The sequence below is a fragment of the Geotrypetes seraphini genome, chromosome 9 (assembly GCF_902459505.1).
Source record: "Geotrypetes seraphini chromosome 9, aGeoSer1.1, whole genome shotgun sequence".
NCBI classification, from domain to species: domain Eukaryota; kingdom Metazoa; phylum Chordata; class Amphibia; order Gymnophiona; family Dermophiidae; genus Geotrypetes; species Geotrypetes seraphini.
Genome location: NC_047092.1, coordinates 172333942 through 172351536, shown reverse-complemented (window position 1 = coordinate 172351536; position 17595 = coordinate 172333942). Strand labels below are relative to the sequence as shown.

Here is a 17595-nt window from a genome sequence, read left to right as displayed (position 1 = left end):
ATGAGAACGGAGGACGACAGAGAAACCGCTGCAGGGTCCTACTGCGTATGCAGCACCACGGAAGCACGGATCACAGAGGCAGGGATCACGGCGTTTGAAGTGCACATGCACGCTTAGGGTTTTATTATGATAGATGGTCATGTTATCAGTCTCCTTTTTTAAAGTTAAATGCTGTCTTATTGGATTTCCTGTGTGAATTTATTCCAGGGATTACATAAAATCTGATCATGTTATAATCACTTATCAAGCTGCCCCAGCACAATTACCTCCTACACCAATTCATGCACTCCACTAAGAACTAGGTCTAGAATTGTTTCATCTCTCATTGGATCCTGAACTAGCTGCTCCATAAAATTCCTTGACGAAATCAAGGACTGCTTTATCTCCCTGATGTTACATTTACCCATTCAATATTGGGGTAGTTGAAGTCACCCACTGTGTTATCGGAAATTAGGAAAGCTAACATTTCTTTTTTTTTTTTTAATCTAACAAGTGCAACATATATTAACAGTGAAACTTATACAATATCACTTGAGTATCTATTAAAGCTAGCATTTCAGCATATGTCTATTCATCCTGGTCAGGCGGACAGTAGTACACTATCATTATCCTTTTCCCTGAAAAGAATAACCCTTCAGAGAAACAAAAGGTTTAACACTTACAGTTCATCTCTCTTCTCCCAGGCCTTCAGAATCCAATCAGGTTTCATAATAGGTGTTCCTAAGCTTACTGCAACCTAGAAAAAAGCAGAAAAGTTCTTATCTCAATAATCTTTACCATGGAAAACAAGACATGCATCTTGCCAAGTGGATTTTTTCCCCTTCACCCACGAGGATTGCAGAAGGCATCATCCATACACAATCATCATCATCCATACACAATCCACCTCCTTGTGTCACTGGGCATTGCCTCAGTTCATACCAAAGCAATGGATAACCTCCCCTCCCCTCCAAGAAGGAGAAATAAGGAGACAAATCAAGTATTTTCTGCTCTGCAACATTTATAAAATGCTTATAAAAAGGTGGACCAAACAAGCTACCTACCAAGTACAACCAGCACTAACATTTATGCAATTCCTATAGACCCCCTAAAGATTTGTCTATAGCAGGGGTAGGGAACTCCGGTCCTCGAGAGCCGTAATCCAGTCAGGTTTTCAGGATTACCCCAATGAATATGCATTGAAAGCAGTGCATGCAAATAGATCTCATGCATATTCATTGGGGAAATCCTGAAAATCCGACTGGAATACGGCTCTCGAGGACTGGAGTTCCCTACCCCTGGTCTATAGAATTAACTGCTAGTTTTTCATACTTATTGAACCAAACAGTAAGCATCTTCATATTCTCCTGGTAGCTTACAGACCAGCATCTGGAGACACACATACGGTATATGGCTAAGACAAAAAGCAGGCTATGTAACAATATGATAGGGTGGGCCATCACGATTCACCTGTCTTTCTACTGAAAAGAAGATTAAATTGAGATAAGAACCTAATCATTCCTTCCAGTGCAAAAGAGATGCGAGTCTTGACAAGAGGGATGTACCAAAGCACTCCCCTCCCTCCCCACAAGTAAGGGGCGGAAAAGATGAGCCTGCTGAGAGCATGTCCAGCTGTGTGGCCACATCCACTCTGAAAAACTTTGTAAAAAGTATGGAGGATGGACCATGTAGCTCCCCTACAAATCTCCACAGGCAGAACTGCACAGTATTCTGCCCATGAAGAAGTCATGCCTCTGGTTGAATACACTTTCAAAGAAATCAGTGGCAGTTTACCACAGCCCATGTACAAAGACGAAATAGCCATGTGAATCCATCCAGAAATGGACACGTTCAATGAAGGCTTTCCTCGTCTGCTAAGGTTGTTTAACACAAAAAGATTATCTGGAAAATAAAATTAATTTTCCATCTTGAGACAAGCACATGAATTGCTCCAGGGGCTTGCCTCTTCAAGCTGCCTTTTAATCAGACCCTCAGTGTCTGAAACCCTTAACCCCTCTAGTTCTTCCACATCTTTTGGGGGGTGGGGAGAGGGGGAGGTGGAATGCAAATAGTACCAGTTCTTTGGACCAACACAAGGTCACTCAGCCTGTGCTCCAGCACCTGAAAAATCAACAGCAAGCTGCACTCCCAGGGGAACTAATCTCAAGCTGCCTTAAAAGCTAGTGCAAGCAAGCTAGGTATGTTCCCTGTAAAAGGTTTCCTTCTCCCCTTCCCCTCCCTCATCTACAGCCCTCTGACACAGAGGATGTATCTTATCCCAGAAGAGCAGTTGCAGGATCTCTGGGAACCTCTGTAGCGCCAAGAAGCCTCAAAAGTCAGAAAAAAAAAAAACAAACAAAAATAAGTCAGATACAGAGCAGATGAAAGACACCTTCTCAACTCACAGAAGAAAAAACTGAGGAGCTAAGACACTGCCCAGTGACACAAGGAGATGAGTCGAAAAATGTAGATGCCTTCTGCAATCCTCACGAGTAAAGGGAAAAAACCCACTTGTCAAGACTCATGTCTCTTTTGCACTGAAATGTCTCTTAGGGCCACTGCAACCCATTAAGTGAACAGAGCAATTACATGAGATTGTGACAATACTCACCATCCCATGCTGGGAGGTGAGGGACCATAAGAAGCCAAACAGAGCAATTGACAAAAGAGTTCAGCTGATATGCTCATGTTCCTCTTGAGACAAAAGAAGTAGATGATTTTGGCACCACTTTCCTCATCCCCTTTTACCAGCATCTAAATTCTTTATTCATTTTTAAAACTTCAATTGTGCACAAGAGATGATGCATTTACATATAATATTAACATTACAGCACAATAAACTTAATAGAATAAAAGACAAGACTTATTTCCACCCCCCACCCATTTTCCAATTAACCAGCACCTTAACACTCTAACATCAGAGGGAAGGCTTCCAGCTCAGCTGTGGGATGCACATAGGAGCCCCAACCCGTTGCTTTGTGCAGAGAAACGACTATGGCTGGAAGGAGGAGGAAGCCGGCCAGAAAGTAAACGCCCGCAGGAGGGAGGCATGTACTTGGGGCACAGGATGGAGGGAGGGAGGGGGTCGTATTGGAACTCAGGAGGAAAGGCGAGGGGCACGTTGGGAAACCAAAAGGTAGAACAGGAACCCCCCCACTCCGTTTGCAAAACGGGAACTATCTGTATTAAGCAGCAATACAATTCACAGTGCAGTTTGGATATAGACCCAAGTAACCAAAATGTTCTTGTGGGGTATTTTAACCCTTTCAGAACCATAAGGATCGTAGGCCAATTTTTGTGGTTTTGACGACATTTTTATGGTAAAAAGGGCTTGCAGATGCCAAAAAATTGATTTTTTTTGTGAAATATCATTATTTTTATTTAAAAAAAATCACACTTCTGGCTTATGGACAGTGTGGCAAGTGAATCTTCTCGTCAATCTAGCAACGACGCTAATGAATGAATGTCGGAACCAGTTTGTTTACATAAAGGCAGTATCATATGGAATCCGTACATATCAAATTTAGAACTGTAGACTATCCCAATCAAAATTTATAGGATTTTAAAGTTATGGGACAAATATGTCCCTTGGTCCTGAAAGGGTTAAGAGTGATGCTTTAACTGTCCTTGCTCCCCCCCCCCCCCTTTTACATGCATAAAGACTTCTGCATATTTTAGAAGTGAATCTCTTATGGATATTCAATAGAGATATTGCAAAAGCCAGAGTAGCTAAAGGAGGGGCCATATGTCAAGTCTGAACATTACATCTCAGATATTTTTACACTGAAATAAGCTTTCAATAGCTGGTGGGGGGAATAGATGTACCATCATAAAAGTATGCAATAAAATAAAATTTGTTTGGAATACATACTCTGAATTTATCTCCTTGTGAGGAGTTAGCAACGAGGTGTGTAACCTTTGAACTGAAGTCTCTCTTAATGGTCCCTCCCATGTGATGTACCAAGTTCACCAGGCAGATCTAAAGAATAGTGTTTGAATAAAACAGTGTTAAAACATTTGCATAAGATCCAGAAAAAATGGCAGGAAAGGCTATTAGGCACACATTCATGATTGCCTGCCTTCAAAATGGCTGAAAATATGCAAGCTCTGGAGGCAGTGTGTACGTTCCTCCCTGCAGACAGAAGTTATATGCTCTGTTTGAGAAGCACCGAGACTGCATAACACACAGAAGACTATTTTGTGCTTAATAACAAGATCAACCATGAGAACTGCTATTTAACAATACTGTTTTGGAATATCTAAATCGTGGACTGTGTTCTATTGGTTGCATCATATTTGAATCTCTATTATAGAGAAACTTACTTTGATATATGACAGTATCCATTGGATATAACAGCAGCTTGAATTTAAAAAAAAAAAGAAAGAAAACCACAAAAGTAACAGTAATAAAAATAAACCTCAAGACATCAACAATTCTCTCCAAAGCCTTTAAAGCAGGGGTAGGGAACTCCAGTCCTCAAGAGATGTATTCCAGTCGGGTTTTCCCCAATGAATATTGTTGAGCTCGTCAGAAAAGGTTAATATTTTTCAAGACCTAAAATTTTTTGAATACTGGAGTCATCTAACAATTCACTAACTTGCTGTTCTTTTCTACATTTTATTGATATGGTGTGTATAAAAAAAAAAAAAAAAAGAAGAAGGTGTAGCAGTCCCAGTCAAGATCTTTATCGCATCAATTTTTAATTTCCTCAGGAGTGTCTCATGAGAGACTGTTAATAGCCTTCTGAAAAGCCAAACATGATGAACTTGCTTTCCTTTATCCATATTTATCCACTCCAACCAAAAAACAAGCACACATTAAGTTGCTGTAAGGCAAAGCTATCTTAATCTTTTTTTTTTTTTTTAATCTTTATTCATTTTACATCTTACAACAAGTGTAACAATAGATAACAGCTAAATTGAATTGAATACAACACTTGAATCTCTATCATATTCCCTCCCAATTCAACCATAACCTATACGTTCAAAGCTCATATACAATATTCTTTATTATTGATCTAAATATTTAATAAAAATTATAAAATCCCTCCCCCAACCCTTCCTTCTTATTGCATTTATAATGGAAAAATGGTATTTATTCCTTACAATATCTTATCAATGGCCCCCAGATTTTATTAAAATTATTATAATTCCCTCTTTGTATAGCAATTGCTCTTTCCATTTTATAGATGTGACATAATGAATTCCACCAGAAGCAATAATTGAGTCTATTCCAGTTCTTCCAATTAAATGTGATTTGTTGTATGGTGACTCCTGTCATGATCAATAAAAGCTTGTTATTGTTAGATGAAATTTGACTGTGTTCTCATTGATATTCCGAATAGAATTGTATCATAAGATAATGCCATGTGGTTTTCCAGTAAACAATTTATTTGACCCCCAAATAGATTTCCAAAAGGCTAAAATAAAGGGATAATAAAATAATAAATGATCTAGAGTCCCTACTTCGAGATTACAGTGCCAGCATCTTTTGTAATCTAACTGGGGTCCAAAAAGCTCTATGTAATAGAAAAATCCAAGTTTGTCTCTTAGATGCTGAGACTGTAGATCTCATTCTCCAAGACCAAATCTGTGGCCATTGAGACGCAGTAATCTGATGCTTAATCTCAATGCTCCAAATATCTATAAGACCAATTTTAGGCTTTTTTTAAAAAACTAATTCACTTATCAATTTATTCCACTGTGCGGCCTAGTGACCCAGAAAGTCCACCTGAAAGCATAAGAATTCCAAACTATAATGATTAAGGGTTTTCCATTCAGGGAACCCGCCTGAATGGCCTGCTTCAATTGCAACCATCTAAAATTTTGCGATTAAGGCCATATTTATATTGCAATTATGAAAATTCAAGCAGTTTACCATTTGAAATAACATTGTCCAAAATACGTATCCCTGCTATCATCCAATGCTTCCAGATGACCTTAAATCCGCCAATTTGAATCCTGTAGTTTAACCATATAGTCTGATTTGTTGACTTTTGTATTGGATCAGATGTTAAATTATTAATATAGCATAATGTTTTCCATGTATCCATAAATATTCTGTTTTCTTTATACAATCTGGGCATTTTAATACTAAGAACATGACATAATCATAGAGGAAACATGAGTCGCCATTCCAACTATAACCAATCTGGGATAATATCTATGAGTTCTGGGAGGACCCAATACATACCCTGGTGCAAAATATAGGCTTGATGATGCCTATAAAAATTTGGAAAATTTACCCCACCCTCTTTAATTGATTTTTGTAAAGATAGTAGGGCAATTCTAGGAGTTTTACCTAGCCAAACAAATTTGGTAAGGATACTGTTTAACTTTTTATAAAAGGATCCTCTAAAAAAACTGGTAACATACTCATTTGATAACAAACCACAGGCAATATCATCGTCTTAATAGTTTGAACTCTCCCCCACCAAGAAAGATGTAAAGGGTTCCATTGCTCACACATTTCTGTTACCTTCTGCAACAAAGATTTTTCATTTTCTTTCATTTTGTCTTCCAGCGTATTTTTAATCCAAATTCCTAAATATTTTAATCCTAATCTATATTGGCTCTCTCTCATTAAACCATATTTACGGTGCATGGCCAGTATTTTCCCTACCATTTTGAAATTGTGATGTTGCAGTACTTATAGTCAACTTCTACAGTACTTCAGAACTAGCTGGAATTTAGTCAGTCAGTCAGATACAGATTACTAAAAAGTATTCAGCTCCATTTGCTTTCTTTCAAAACTCTTGAGCATATACTATGTGGTCACAGAGATTTGTTACCCTTTAGGTTGTCATGTTTACTCACGTAAGATCTTTTCCTGCTTGCTAAGGCCATTTTAGGGCCACGGTAAAAATGGCCAGTTTTCTGGAGGTCATTTTGTATTAAACAGCCATTCACTAATATTACTATTAGCACATAGACATTTTTAAAAAGTCACCATGCAAGCACTTACCACCCATTTTGTAGGTGGTAAGGGCTTATGCAGTAAACCTGTGCCGTTTCGTACAGAACGCTCCAACATGCTCCTCCCCACAAAAAGTAAAATTTTAAGCACGTGGTTAGCGTGTGCACATTTGACAATTACCCAAGTAGGTACTACTACCACAGTATGCCATTTTAAACTGTGTTAAGCCCTCAAGTGCACGCAACAAAGCTTAGTAAAAGGGCCCTTAAATGTTATAAGATTTAGATACCCAAATCCATTAAGGGGAAATGGCACCTCAATTTTTGGCATGCCCGCTTCATATAGCTTCAAATCTAAAATAGGAAAACTAAATTGCAGTTCTTTCAATTTAGCTACAACATACACAATCTACAACAGCGGTCTCAAACTCAAACCCTTTGCAGAGCCACATTTTGGATTTGTAGGTACCTGGAGGGCTGCAGAAAATAATAGTTAATGTCTTATTAAAGAAATGATAATTTTGCTTGAGGTAAAACTCTTTACAGTTTATAAATCTTCCTCCTCTCCTCCCCCCCTGAAGGCCTGCATGTTTCCCCCTTCTTTACTGCATCCCTCAGCTTCCCCCCTGGCCTTCCGTCTTAGTTTCAGCTAATTACCACAGCCTGCAGAGGATCGCCGGTGCTGTAGTGTTTCTTGCAGGCTGCAATTGGCCTCCGCAGCACGTTCCCTCTGCTGCGGTCCCGCCCCCCTCCTCCGACGTCAGGGGCAGGATCACTACAGCACCGGCAATTCTCTCTGTAGGCTGCGGTAATTATCTTAAGGTAAGAGGGGGAAGCTGGAGGACATTGCAAAGAGTGGGAAGCACTAGTACAGACAGCACTAGCACAGACCTTGGGCCACAAAATAGTACCTGGCAGGCCAAATGTGGTTCCGGGGCCGCAAGTTTGAGACCACTGATCTACAACAAATATGCTAGATTCCTTGAGGATTCAAAATTCTCACATCTTACCAATTCTTCTTTTCTTCTAAAGCCCGTGAAGCACAAAACTAGATTCAGCATACTTATACAATAAAGTGGGCGGCATGTGAAGGGAAGAGGCTGCAAAAAAAGAAAAAAAAAAGTTTTAAATTTATGCTACAGCATACCATACAAGTTATCTTTAACAGATAGAAGGGGGAGGAAATTTTACCATAGGTCCAATTTTATGCAGCAAAATCTTGTTGGGTTGGTAGTACAATAACCCTCTTTTAAACGAAAGCCCACGTTGATAGTTCCCCAAACCCCCAAAATGCAAACTAGTTTATGTCTGTGATCAGCTTTTTTATTGATGACTATAGGCAAAGCTTTGCAGAATTTCTTAGATTATAAATTAAGATGGTCAGGGAACTGCCTCTGAAGAACATAGGTGGTTTGTTTTTAATCTTTTATCTTTTATGTATTTCATTTTCTTCGCTGATTGTCCAGTACTTCTCATTGTAAACCACCTCAAACTATTATGGCTTTGGCGGTATACAAGAATAAATTATTATTATTATTGATGGGATGTTCCAAATTTACTCATAACTTTGCAGATTAGTCATTCACAATTATGTATATTTTCTGTAAACCGCTTAGAACCTAACGGATGTAGCGGTATATAAGAAATAAATTACATTACATTACATTACATTACACAGAAGAAAGAAAAAAAAACACTTTTACAGATTGCGTTTTTCATTTTTTGATAGAAAACCAAGAGAACAGTTCTATAGTGAAGTCAATGATTGAACTGGGTTTGTTACTTTTTAAAAGCAAGTAAAAAGTACTGGCTTCAAAGTAGTGAAGTAGAAAACCTTAACACCCCCTCCCCACCAAAAAAATTAATAATAATATCAAGTAAAAGTAGAGTTCTTAAAGCTACTTTTTAATTACAAAGTAAGAAAGTATTCTTAAAAAGTTGGACCACAGAATCTAGTAGGTTAACATGCAATACTGTATTATGATTATAGACTCCTGATGCAATGGAGAGACACAGATTCAAGTACAAGTGGTGCCTCACACAACGAACTTAATCCGTTCCAGGAGCAAGTTTGTTATGTGAAACGTTTGTTGTGTGAAATGTGTTTTCCCATAACAATACATGTTAAAAAAAATAATTCGTTCTGTAGCATAAAATATGCTAAGATGACATAAAAAAAGATAAATTTTTGGTTATTATTTTTATTTAGATACATCTAAAAACATAATTGTTTTTTAAAACAACACACATTTTTTAAATTTAAAGACAGACTAAGTAGAGTCTAATTTTACAGTGAGAGAGGGCAGAGTCTCAGCGGCAAAAACTGGGACTTAACTGTTCATTTTTTTTTTTTTTCTACCGTGTTTCCCCGATGATAAGGCAGGGCCATCAAATAAGACAGCCCCCCCTTTTTAGAAAAAAATGTAAAATAAGGCACCCCCCCGCAAATAAGCCACCCACCGATACCTGCGCTTACCCGAATCGGGTGGTACGGTGGGTGACTCCGTGTGGTCCCTGGCACCCCCGACACGATCGGGGCAAGAGGGAGCTCAAGCCCTCTTGCCCCCCCGACTCCCCGACACGATCGGGGCAAGAGGGAGCTCAAGCCCTCTTGCCCCCCCCGACTCCCCGACACGATCGGGGCAAGAGGGAGCTCAAGCCCTCTTGCCCCCCCGACTCCCCGACACGATCGGGGCAAGAGGGAGCTCAAGCCCTCTTGCCCCCCCGACTCCCCGACACGATCGGGGCAAAAGGGAGCTCAAGCCCTCTTGCCCCCCCGACTCCCTGACACGATCGGGGCAAAAGGGAGCCCAAGCCCTCTTGCCCCGCCGATTCCCCAACTCCCCGACAATATCGGGCCAGGAGGGAGCCCAAGTCCTCCTGGCCACGGCGACCCCCTAACCCCACCCTGCACTACATTACGGGCAGGAGGGATCCCAGGCCCTCCTGCCCTCGACGCAAACCCCCCCTCCCCCCAACGACCGCCCCCCCCCAAGAACCTCCGACCGCCCCCCCCAGCCGACCCGCGACCCCCCTGGCCGACCCCCACGACACCCCCAACCCCCTTCCCCGTACCTTTCTGTAGTTGGCCGAACAGACGGGAGCCAAACCCGCCTGTCTGGCAGGCAGCCATCGACGGAATGAGGCCGGATTGGCCCATCCGTCCCAAAGCTCCGCCTACTGGTGGGGCCTAAGGCGCCTGGGCCAATCAGAATAGGCCCGGGAGCCTTAGGTCCCTCCTGGGGGCAGGGCCTGAGGCACATGGTCGGGTTGGGCCCATGTGCCTCAGGCCCCGCCCCCAGGAGGGACCTAAGGCTCCCGGGCCTATTCTGATTGGCCCAGGCGCCTTAGGCCCCACCAGTAGGCGGAGCTTTGGGACGGATGGGCCAATCCGGCCTCATTCCGTCGTTGGCTGCCTGCCGGACAGGCGGGTTTGGCTACCGTCTGTCCGGCCAACTACAGAAAGGTACGGGGAAGGGGGTTGGGGGTGTCGTGGGGGTCGGCCAGGGGGGTCGCGGGTCGGCTGGGGGGGCGGTCGGAGGTTCTTGGGGGGGGGCGGTCGTTGGGGGGAGGGGGGGGGTTTGCGTCGAGGGCAGGAGGGCCTGGGATCCCTCCTGCCCGTAATGTAGTGCAGGGTGGGGTTAGGGGGTCGCCGTGGCCAGGAGGACTTGGGCTCCCTCCTGGCCCGATATTGTGTGGGGAGTTGGGGAATCGGCGGGGCAAGAGGGCTTGGGCTCCTTTTTGCCCCGATCGTGTCGGGGAGTCGGGGGGGGGCAAGAGGGAACCAGGCGGAGAGAGGGCAGTTAAGCGCAGTGCCTGCGCGGAAGGATGCAGCTCGGGCGACTTCGTTGTGTGAAACGAAGTTCGTTGTACGGATCAAGACATAAAGTTCGTTGTGCGCAGCGTTCGCTGTGCGAGGCGTCCGTTATGCGAGGCACCACTGTATTTTACAAGGCTGATATATACATAAACCTTCTTAACAAGCTCGTTAAAGTTATTTGTGAGCCTATGCTGAAATTTTGTTGGAATAGGCCCCTGCTCCTAAATCACAGAGGAAAACCAGAAACCAGTTTCTAACTAATCTTCATTCACACCAGAGTGTTATAATCCTTTGCTCACTGTTTATTTTTTACATGATCAAATGATAAACACATACCCCTTCCCTCTTCCACTGTTGCGCGCGCACACACTCTACCTGGTTTGGAAAGAGGAGATATCCCAAGGTGGTGATCCTTGCAAATTCTTTAAGCAATTATCTCCACTGGAATATCAAGGTTAATTGTAGACCTGTGAGCATCCAATATTTCTTCCACAGATCAATTCAATAAAACAAAACATATAAATGCCACCTACATGCCTCATTCACAGCCTTCCTCCCATGCTACAAACCCCTCACTCACTCACTCCTTCACTCTTTACCAGCTTCAGCATGGCCCACGTGGCAGGGACTAAGACAGCAGAGGAACAAGACGCAGCCTGACATGCTCCAGGCCCCTCACTCATTCCATCCATCTTTATTCCAGCCAGCCCCCCATGCTTCAGGGTGTGTCAATTTTAGGGGCAATATGTAGACATTAATATTTATTTGAATGGACAAATAGTCTGAACTACTTCTGTAGCCACATCTTTAAATCATTCATGCAGTTATTGTAATGTTATTTAACAAAAAACAGCAAAAGAAGCCACATCTTGTTTGCTTTTATTTCAGCTCACGAACTTTCTGCTGACCACCTGAGGAACTTAAGGAAGTACTGGCGGCTCCTGCTGGCTGACTTTTTCATTGCCTCTCTAGAGTCGTGAGTAGTACTTTAGGATTGGAAAAGGGCAGATGTGGTCCTTCTCCACAAGTGGAGGTATGGAACTACAGGCCAGAAAGTCTAACCTTTGTGGTAAGTAAATTACTGTAAACGCTTTTTGAAAAAGAATAGTGCAGTTTCTGGAATCCAGTGGATTAAAAGGTCCTGAACTTCCAGTCCCAACCCAGCTATTTTTGGGCTCAATCAGCTGCTATCCAGGACTGACATCATACGGCGAAGGAGTAAAACCAGAGATATGGTCTTGGAAAATGCTACTTAAAAACACATACAACACTTTTTTAAACTTGTACTTTGTAACACAGTACAGCTTACTTATAAAGAGTTACAAGTATGGCAAAAACATTTAACTCATTACAAGTATTGCCAATTGCATTTTAAGTACTGTAATAAAGTATAAGTACTTGTTACTACCCATCTCTGGAAATAGGTACCTGTATCTAACTTTATGGTCACTTGGGGCACAAATTAATTTCTGAGCATAAGCTACACAATTTTTGTGTAAGTTTACTACATTATTTTGTCTTAAATAATGGAATCATTTATTTCTTCTGGAATAAAAATGCCAAAATTTATTTAAAAGTAATAGACAGCTTTTATGTTTTAAAATGAATTTTTAACAATACCAATACAGGGTATTGAAGCTTTAGAAAATGAAGTCCACACTGTTGAATTTTTATAATTTACAACCAAAACAATAGGTGTACAGAAATGGCATCATACAGGTATGGCAGTAAAGCTATCAAAATTAAGACTGAAGTTACAAATTAAATGGCAACAATGGTGGGGGGGGAGGGGGTAGCCTCCTGTTCAGAGGAGAGCTACTGGACCACAGGTCTTAAGGAAGGGCCAGTGAGACCTGCAAGGCATCAGGAGGGAGGGAGGACAGGGTAGGACACTTGAATATCCCCCCCCCCCCCCCCGGTTTATATTTGAGTCAACCTTTTTTTTCCTCCTTTTTTGGGGGGAAAAGGTTACCTCTGTTTATATTTGAGTATATACGATATATAGCACCTACTGTGCCCGAGAAGAACCTAGCTAATTATGCAGCATCTCTCCTCTCATTTTCAAGATAAATACATTTAGCAATGATTTAGTGAAAAGGTGTGGTGGCTGTATTAGAATAATTTAGAAAGGAAATGTATTCCTATTTTAGCATACTAATTTATTGACAAAGCTCACTAAAAACCTTTTATTATGCTATTAAATTTTTCTGGCCTCTGCACTCATCCAACGGCTTCTAACCTTACTGAAGAAAAATTGGCAGAAGCTAAAAGCATATAATTAAAATTACCCTGCGCTGCCATTTCAGATCTCATGTGAAACAGTACATACCTCTCCTTTCTGTGCACAGGAAAGTACTATGGGAGGTCCAAGTACTCTGTATTCAGTTTTATGCAAGTACTTATAGTTTTCATTCTGAAAATCCGATACCACGAACACAGTTTCGAATTCTGGGCAATCAACATCTCTAAATTCTTCCACAGATTCTGCTTTCATGTAGGGCACTTTAATGTCCTTAATATATGTTCACAATAACATACAAGTTAATTCATTTTTTTTTTTTTTTTTTAATCAGGCACAAGTAAAACATTCCTCCATAGTCACACCACTATTTACACATTGTCAAAATGCATTAAACCTTATGCACCCAGGTGAGTTAGATGATTAGTAACCAAAACTGATTGATATTTAAACCAATACCCCAAAGCTGGCACTTCTATAAATATGGACTTACAACTTTGTTTGTTTGTTTTAAATTGTTGAAATTAAAAATCTGGATCCAATTTATAGTTTCCAAAAATAAGAATTTTGGGTAAAAAATATTAACCAACTTGATAGATTTTTAAAAATGTAGCTAGTTATGTGATAAATTATACAGTCAAGTAAAAATTTAGTTGTAAACTCCAAATCTTTTGCTCCACTTGGCTATGTTAGACTTTTCGGACAAATCCCTTTGTGGGACTGCATACATTTTAATAAGCTCAAAGCTTCAGTTTATCAAAAGTGTTCTGGGCAAACAAAAATAAATTGATTTAGCTAAAATAGAATTTATTGCATCAAGTTCTTAAATTGTAATGCGTTAGCTAAAGATGCATTTCAGAGGCTCGAGTATAACTATTCCAACTTTGTGGAATTGGGGTCTGCCTATTCAGGATTGCCCCATGAAATGATAAGACTCCCAATCTTAACTCAATTATAGCATATAATCATTCAATTTCCATTATTTCATTGCTTTTAACAATTTAGACATGTCCAAGGCAAATCAAAGCACATGTGGGTAAACCAAAAGGTAAAGGCAAAATACATTTAATTGCTTTAAAAAGTAATTAAACATCTCTCTTTTCCACACATGCAAGATGACGCATTTGTTGGACTGTTCCAACTAGCTTCTGCAAGGAAGAAGTTTCTCAACTTATCCTGAAGCCAGGTGAACACTGGATCCTTTACTTCATCGTGCTTTGTCTTTTGCTCTCAAGGTCGCAGTGATGCACCTATGTCATATTGCCAGTGACAATTCTCTCTAGAATACTTGGATCTTCTTCATACTGTCTCAGGAACTGAGTTGCAACTTCCACATGCTGTTGCTTGTGCAGATCAGTAAGCTGTTTGGGAATCCATCGTGTGCAGACTTTCCTGCATCCCAAGCCATCATGCATTATGGCAAATGCAAATTCGTAGCCAATATCCAAATCGGCAGCCAACAGACACCATTATCTGTCGGTCTTCTCTATTCAAGGCAACCGTCCTGTCAATATGCTCTTGTATGCATGATGTTGATGGGCGACCAGAAAAACGACAGTCAGTTGAACCTGTTCTTCCCGCTTTAAACCTTTTTACCCACTCATGAACTTTCGCTGATTCACGGTGCTATGTCAATACTGAATCAATATCAGATGGTAAATTTCCACAGGTTTCATTCCCTCTGCCCAAAGAAAACGCATCGTTTTCTTCAATCTTGGAACGAAGCGTCCATGTTTCTAACCTCATAGCTACCACACGACTAAAAGTCAAGCACTGCACTGTACGTGGATGAACTATCCAACAGGCAACGTACAAGTACATACGTTGCATTTTGCTAGCTCTGTTCTGGTTATCACATAATTTAACAACTGCCTTTAATTTTTGATTCACCCTCATGTTACTCTTTCTCGCTCTATTTATATAGCAGCATAAAATTTAGACCCAAAAGAAAAATCAATAGGTCTAGAGATATTGTTATAGTTACTCTTAAGAAAATAGTGTAATCTTCTATCACATCAAAATAGCAGAATGTGAATAAGCCTTTATATAAAAGGCCCATGAAATGCAAATATGGTACTTCAAATTTAGGAGATTTTGTTTGTTTTACCAAGCTGCAGCAAAACATGCCCTTAGCATGCCCTTATGCAGGTCTTTCCTACACAGTAAGGCCATATTTAGCGTACTGTAAAATTGGCCTATTTGCTATTTTTTGTATTAATGGCCATGCACTAATTTTGCCATTATCGCATTGCTCCAATTACTGAAAAAGTCCCTTCTACAAAAAGGGTGGTGGTAAGGGCTCATGCAGTAATGGAGATGTACTCAACGCCTATACTCTCCACTCATGACATGCCCCCCTCAAACAAAAAAAAGTTTGAAGCATTTTTTTAGGGCACAATTAGCACATGCACATTTTAGACTTACCACAGGGTGCCTGAGCACATCCTATGGTACTCCATTTTTAGGAACTAATGAGCACTTAACACAAGTAACACAGCTTAATAAAAGGGCACCTTAGTTCCTAAACTAAATGGAGTTTGTGTTTAAAAGGCAAATCACAAAATATATCCTTAATCATAAATTATTTCCAATACAGTTTATGTAAAGACACACAGTCCCAATGTTAGTTGTGCACCGACATTCTTGTGATCAGGTGTAACATGCTACATGCAGGTATGTGTAGCCAACCGACATACCATGTTTATAATACTTTTTACAAATTTTTCACTTGATTTTCCAGGAATATTTTCCTTTATCTTTATAACAGGGACTTCCATTATTTTAATTGTCTGTGAAAAAGGAAGATTATGTATAGAATTAAAAAAACAAACTCTAAAAAAGTGTGAAGCAAAATGTTTCACTCTAATAGGATGACATACCTCCAATGCTTTTAGAAGTGCCTCATTATTCCCAGCTTCTTTAACCAAAATCACTCTGGTTTCAATTTGGGGCATTTCCTCTATTAAGGGAAGAATAAAAGATGTTCCCTATTAATTCTTACACTAAGGAAGTAAAATGCTGAAACTATAAAGGAGTAACAAAAGCATACTTCAACAAGAATTACAATTTGACATAGTCATTCATAGAAACTAGGGGTATGGAAAGGGACTTGGACTTGCATACTGCCTTTTTGTATTTAGGCAACCACACTTAAAGTGGTTTACATACAGGTATGTCTACACTATTTCAAACACACTTGGGTACAAAAAAAAACAACTTGTTATATTATAGGCCAGACATACATACAAAGAAAAACATGCTTTACTGTTACCATCATTATCTGAAGCAGACCCAATAAATACGTTTTCCTTGGAGGTTTCAGCTATTTTAGAGTCAAGAACTGAAATGTCTGCAAGGAGACTCATCCCTGCGCCAGATGTCAACATACTGTTGTCAGTCATTAAGGATGCAAGCAACTGTAAGAATAAAAGACCAGCATGACCCAAAAAATACAATACATATTTAAAAAGTGTTGTTGAGATTTTTTTAATGGAATGACAATTAAGGCCTTTTCTTAAGTGTATTAAAATGAGGCAACCTTAAACTAAAATTATTCTCCTCCATCAACAAAGAAGCATTCTTTCTAGTTTTTTGGGGTTTTTTTTTACAGGATAATGAAGCAGGGTAGGCAGGACTGACTGATCTGTTTATTACCTTTCCCAGCCTAAATCATTATTCTTTGTATCAAGGATAGCTCCCACTGGTTAAACAGATAAAGCATTAGGATTTACCTGGCTTCTTGCTTCTTAGTCCTAAGTAAATACTACCAGTACACATTATATGCAGGTACTTTCTCTATCCCTAGCGGACTCACAATTTGTGTTTTTTTGTACTTGGAGCAACAAAGAATTAGATGACTTACCCAGGGTCACAGGTCACTGCAAAAGGAACTGAACTCAGATCTACAGGATATCATTTCACTACACTAACCATTCTCAGATATTGTTTCACAACATTTAAACTTTTTTTTTTTTTTTAAAAAAGAACAGCAGCACATAAGAACAATAGCACCACAATAATGCCTGCAACAAACTGCCTGCTCCTCTCTGGCAGTATTCAAATCCACACTCAAAGGCCATGTCTTTAAATATATTTTTAATTCCAAACTCCAACCACCTGCTAAGCACCAATCTCTGTCATCATTTCCTCTGTAATTCCCCCAGCTGAGCAGCCTATTGATGCACCTTCTTGTTCAGTTTCTCTGGACTAGATTGTAAGCTCTTTTGAGCAAGGGCTCTTTCTTATGTTTTGATATACAGTGCTGCCAATATCTAGTAGAGCGATAGAAATTAGCAATACAGTAACAGCTTTCCAACCTGGTCTAGAGAAGAAATGCATAGGAACACTATAAATGCGTCCAGCCCAGATCTTTCCTGGCATGCATTAATGAGAACCTGACTTATTTACCATCGTTTCTTGGATCCTATCAGACCAGTAGCTGGTTTTGCTTTACAGAACTCGAATGCTGGGTGTAGCCCTTTAATAGCCGTTATATTTCTGTAGCGAGTAGCTCCTCCCTTTCTTTTTAAGGGGAGGAAGGGACACATGCGGGCTTTAGGGGGGGGGGGGAAACGCAAACTGAAGCGATACTTCTCTTATACATGTTTAGTAAATCCACCCAGAACGAAAACAAGAAAATAAT

At 40.4% G+C, this 17595-nt stretch overlaps 1 protein-coding gene across 9 annotated transcripts in view; it reads right to left on the bottom strand.

Annotated features, from left to right (window-relative positions):
* ECT2 (epithelial cell transforming 2) overlaps positions 1-17595 on the bottom strand; it is a 103532-nt gene that overhangs the window by 85515 nt on the left and 422 nt on the right. For 5 of the 9 annotated variants that reach the window (XR_004540686.1, XR_004540689.1, XR_004540690.1 and 2 more), the window contains exons 1-8: positions 17361-17588; positions 16225-16369; positions 15833-15912; positions 15650-15742; positions 13044-13226; positions 7905-7994; positions 3851-3958; positions 663-736 (exon numbers count right to left, since the gene is read on the bottom strand). Coding sequence is in view for 3 of the 9 variants with exons in the window: in XM_033959290.1 (XP_033815181.1) it covers positions 663-736; positions 3851-3958; positions 7905-7994; positions 13044-13226; positions 15650-15742; positions 15833-15912; positions 16225-16369; positions 17361-17363 (776 nt within the window). In the remaining 6 variants the exon portion in view is untranslated. Of the gene's footprint in view, positions 1-662; positions 737-3850; positions 3959-7904; positions 7995-13043; positions 13227-15649; positions 15743-15832; positions 15913-16224; positions 16370-16815; positions 16937-17360; positions 17589-17595 lie in introns of those variants that run through there. The other 4 variants (XR_004540691.1, XR_004540688.1, XM_033959293.1 and 1 more) reach the window with 4 other exon arrangements.